Source organism: Myotis lucifugus, unplaced genomic scaffold (genome assembly GCF_000147115.1).
Source record: "Myotis lucifugus unplaced genomic scaffold, Myoluc2.0 scaffold_752, whole genome shotgun sequence".
Taxonomy (NCBI): domain Eukaryota; kingdom Metazoa; phylum Chordata; class Mammalia; order Chiroptera; family Vespertilionidae; genus Myotis; species Myotis lucifugus.
In genome coordinates, this window is record NW_005871800.1 from 142,620 (window position 1) to 147,130 (window position 4,511).

The 4,511-nt window shown below is 51.3% G+C and overlaps 1 gene segment (V, D, J or C); it reads right to left on the reverse strand.

Annotated features, from left to right (window-relative positions):
* Positions 1 to 2,598: 2,598 nt before the first annotated feature.
* Positions 2,599 to 4,511, reverse strand: part of LOC111823933 — a 52,023-nt gene continuing 50,110 nt past the window's right edge. The window contains 1 exon segment of the V gene segment in view: positions 2,599 to 2,740. Coding sequence covers positions 2,599 to 2,740 — 142 coding nt within the window.

Below are 4,511 nucleotides of genomic sequence, written 5' to 3' on the forward strand. Positions count from 1 at the left end.
TCATGGATTGGCTGCCTCCTGCATGGCCCCCACTGGGGATGGAGACTACAACCCCATATTGTGCCCTCACCAGGAATCTAACCAGTGACTTCTTGGGTCCTGGGTTGAAGCGCAACCTGTGAGCCACAGGAGCCAGGCTGGATCTTCTTTTCCTTGTCCTCACCTGAGGATGTGTTCATTGATTTTTAGAGGGAAAGGAAAGGAGAGAGAGACAAAGACAGAGAGAAACATTGATGTGAGAGTGAAACATTGATCAGAGAAAGATGGGGAGAGAAGGGAAACATTGACGGGAGAGAGAAATAGTTATCAGTTGCCTCCCATAACTGGTGGGACTGAGAATCAAACCCATAGTCTTTTCATTTAATTATTTTATCGATTTCAGAGAGGAAGGGAGAAGGAGGAAGAGATAGGAACATCAATGATGAGAGTGAATCATTGATCTATTGTGTCCTTCATGGTCACTATTGAAAATGGATCCCACAATTCAGGTATGTGCCCTGACTAGATATGTGTTAATTAGACCTGACATCTTCTGGACATTCTTTCTGGACTTCCTTCCGGACAAAGCCATAGTGGCAGGGGCCAAGGCAGAGGAGGTTAGGGGTGATCAGGTCGGCAGGGGAGGGCATTTAGGGGTGACCAGGCCATCAGCGAAGGGCAGTTAGTGGGAGATCAGTCCAGCAGGCAGAGGCAATTAGGAGTGATCAGGCACGCAGGAAGGTGAGTGGTTAAGAGCCAAGAGTCCTGGATTGTGAGAGGGATGTCCTCCAAGGGGTCCCAGATCGGAGAGGGTGCAGGCGGGGCTGATGGACACCCACACCCTCCTCCACTTCTCCATGCACGAATTTTGTGCACCTGGCCTCTAGTTTAATTATAAAAAGTTTTGATGTAAAATACTGATATGAAGGAACAGATATAGAAAAATCATTTTTATATGAAAAGTATTGTTTTTCTCTGTCCATTATTACAGAATGAATAAATCACCCAGATAACCACCTGTTACTGGAGCTGATTTATCTAATGTCATAGAAACCTGGTCAGCCTTGGTGGCTCCACCTTGTTTTCACCATCAGGGTCTGTGTCCATGTGGACACGTGACTTGGTTCTAACCAGAGAACAGGAGGGCATGTTGGGCTTTCCTGCTCCATCAGCATCTCATTTCAGAGGCACCATGTCTTCCCTCTCCAGTGCCTACTCAGGTCTGCATGTGGCCCTTGGCAGTGCCCTCACCGTGTCTGTTCTAGATGGGCAACCCGAGGACCTGAAGCCCATTCATGGGATGGACCATGTTCAACACTGGAAGAGGCATCGTGAGCCTGGAGGGGAATTACCATGGACGGGAATTCACCACGTCTGAGCAGGCACACCTACAGGATAGTCCCTTCATTGTGCTGTGATTTCCTCATTGTCCACCAGTTCCATTTGCCTCTCTCTTTCCTGAAACAGCCACACATAATCTCTGGAGTCCTTCAGGAAATAAAGCATTGGCCTGAAGATTAACCCAAGTCCCAGGTTCCAGGTGAGGTCCAAACGACTGTGTCATGCGTCCCAGAGAGACAGGTGTCATGGCTGAATCCCAAACAGATTACCATGTGCTCACACACATGCACACTCACAATCTCACACACACAACTCCCAGTTCCCAGGAAGGAAACCCATCCCCAGGTTCCTGAGGGGCCCTGGAGGCCCTGACTCACATGGGACTGTGATGGCTGGACCTTGACCTCAGGAATATCTGGGTTCTCATTGCTGGGGCCTGTGGGTGTCCTTATATGACAGGACTTTGCAGATGGTTAAGGTGGGGACGAGGGAGCTAAGGGTGCTGACGTGGGGGTTACCCTGAGCCATCTGCTGGGACATACCTGTAGCCACAAGGGTCCCCTTCAGAGGAAACAAAGCCAATCAGACCAAAGGTTTTGTGATCAGTGAAGACAGATGTGGGGAGTGGGTTTGCACATCTACCTGAGTGAATGAGGACCAGGGGGGAAGCGTGTGGTAGGGAGGACAGAGAGCTGTGGTGGATGGTCCTGGGGGATGATTCTCATTGTGGTGGTCAAGAAGGGCCTGTCAGAGGCACACGTGGGGACAGAGGCCTAAGGTCAGCACACAGGGGCCTGGGCTGCCCTGGGATCCAACTTGGTGGAAACATTTCACAAACATAGGACGTTGAGAGCACTGAGGATGGTCTCCTTGTGGAGAAAGAGAAATAGAAAACACAGAGACTTGGTGAAGGAGAGTCCCCACTCCCTGCCACCATGTCACCTACAAACACATGTCCCTTCTTCACTGTTGTCTGCGGGGAGAACATGAGAAGGAAGAGCCATCCCTGGAGGCAGCTGAGAGCTTGAGAGGAAATCCCTGTGCCCAACAGGAAGGCCCTTCCCTCCCCACCTCCCTCTGCCCCTGCTCCTGGGGCTGCTCTCTGTGCTGTGTGTCCTGAACGCCCACTGGTGTACTGGACGCTCCCTGCAGCCCAGCCCTGCTGTCTCCTCAGGGAGGTTAGTGTCTGGGCTCACACTGACTTCCTCTCACTGTGTCTCTTGCACAGTAATACATGGCAGTGTCTTCGGCTCTCAGGCTGCTCATTTGCAGATACAGCTAGTTCTTGGCATTTTCTCTGGAGATGGTGAAGCGGCCCTTCACAGAGTTGGCGTAGTATGTGCTACTACCACTGGTAATGTATGCAACCCACTCCAGCCCCTTCCCTGGAGCCTGGTGGACCCAGTTCATGTCGTAGCTACTGAAAGGTGAATCCAGAGGCTGCACAGGAGAGTCTCAGAGACCCCCCCAGGCTGCACCAGGCCTCCCCCAGACTCCACCAGCTGCACCTCACACTGGACACCTGCAAACACAGAGACACAAGGTAGACTGAGAATCACATGGAAGCACCAACAGGCACAGGCACAGGTCTCAGCGCTCCCCACTCCTGAGAACGACCTTGAGAAATGATCAGGAGGAAAACGCAGCTTGGCACCAAGTCCATGGTGGAGCCGCTGGGGTCCTGTCTCAGGTGCTTGGGTTCTGGGTGTCTCCCCAACATGCCGGGCAAGGGCCCCCTTTTATGAGCAGGAGGAGAGCCCCATTTGCATGGAGTCTGCATATAAGGTGCATCTGGGACCCTGGGCTGCATGCCTGACCTTGTCATCCTAGGGGCGACTCCAGATGGGAAAGAACTCAAGGACGCTGGCCAGAAGGGCTTCCATCCTGACTTCCCTCCCTCCCTCTTTTCCTGAGACCTGTCACCCTGAGCCCATTCTTTGGGGTCAGCTTCCAGGATTGAGAGTCCTCCTTCCTTGGGGGTTTGATGAGGACATAGGGGTGCTCCCCCAGAGGCACGTGGATGGGGCTTCCTCTCTCTCTCCATCACCCCTCATGGGCCATGTTGCCTTTCTGGGGTTTGGGAATAAGAATTTGCATTGGATGATGCTTTTATTTTGAGACTAAAAGATTCTCCTTGGTGTTGTCCCCAAGCAAATCTTACATACACTAATATGCAATTGGATAATGCATGGTCCCATCTGTCTGTTACTACTTGAGCCAATTGAGCAGAGACAGGGGTGAGTCATATATAGGCATTCATTCCAATACTGCAGCAATATGGGGAAACAGCCGGTCACCCACAAAAACCTGCTCTGCAGCCCCCATAAACCAGCTGCTCATAATGAGTGAAAGGGTAGAAGATTAGTGGGAAGTAGCCAAAGGCTCTGCCAAAGGGGCAGGTGACAGGGAGCAGAGGGCTGGGACCTTCAAGGGCTGGCAGGCTGGTTTCTGCAGGAAAGTTGTTCATCTCCAGGATGATCGGCAGCTCCAAATGGGGAGGAGGGGCTGCACTTCCAGGTGAGCTCCCAGGCCCCAGTGCGGCTGCCAGCCAGGCTAGAAGGTGCCTTCTCCAATCAGAATAAACTATCACGGTGAACAGAACAGGATGACCATGTCGTACAATTCTAGCCGGTTCCCCACGTTCTATTCCTGCCCCTATAGAAACTCGAACCTCTACATGTGAGAAGGCAGGAGAGGCTGGGTTGGACTCGGTGGTTGCAGCTTCTGTCTCAAACCTGCTGCCACTCTCACAAGCACACAGCTGCCTCCAAAAACCACAGATTTCACTCAAGTTCCTTCTGTACATATGCAAAAGCCCTGTTTTCCCAGCCCTTCAAAGTGGGAGAATTTCCATCATTTACACATGGAGCCTGGTTGGTGGGGCTCAGTGGTTGGCACATCAGTGCCCAAACAAAGGGTGCGAACTCTTTAGAACTAACTCACCCTGTCCAGGTGGCAGGTTTTTAATAATTGTGTGAACTTCCCACTCCACACAGAGAAAACAGGTGTATGAACATATGTTGTAAATGAGGAAAAGGCAATACTTTGGTATAAGAAATGTCCTAACATGTAGAGAATATTTTATAAGATTTTATTGGAGCCAAACTGATGACAACTGTGGGGGAGAAGACCTCCAATGGCCTGGAGAATAACCGTTTGCAGCTGCGTTTGTGCATTGAAGTTTAGGAGGG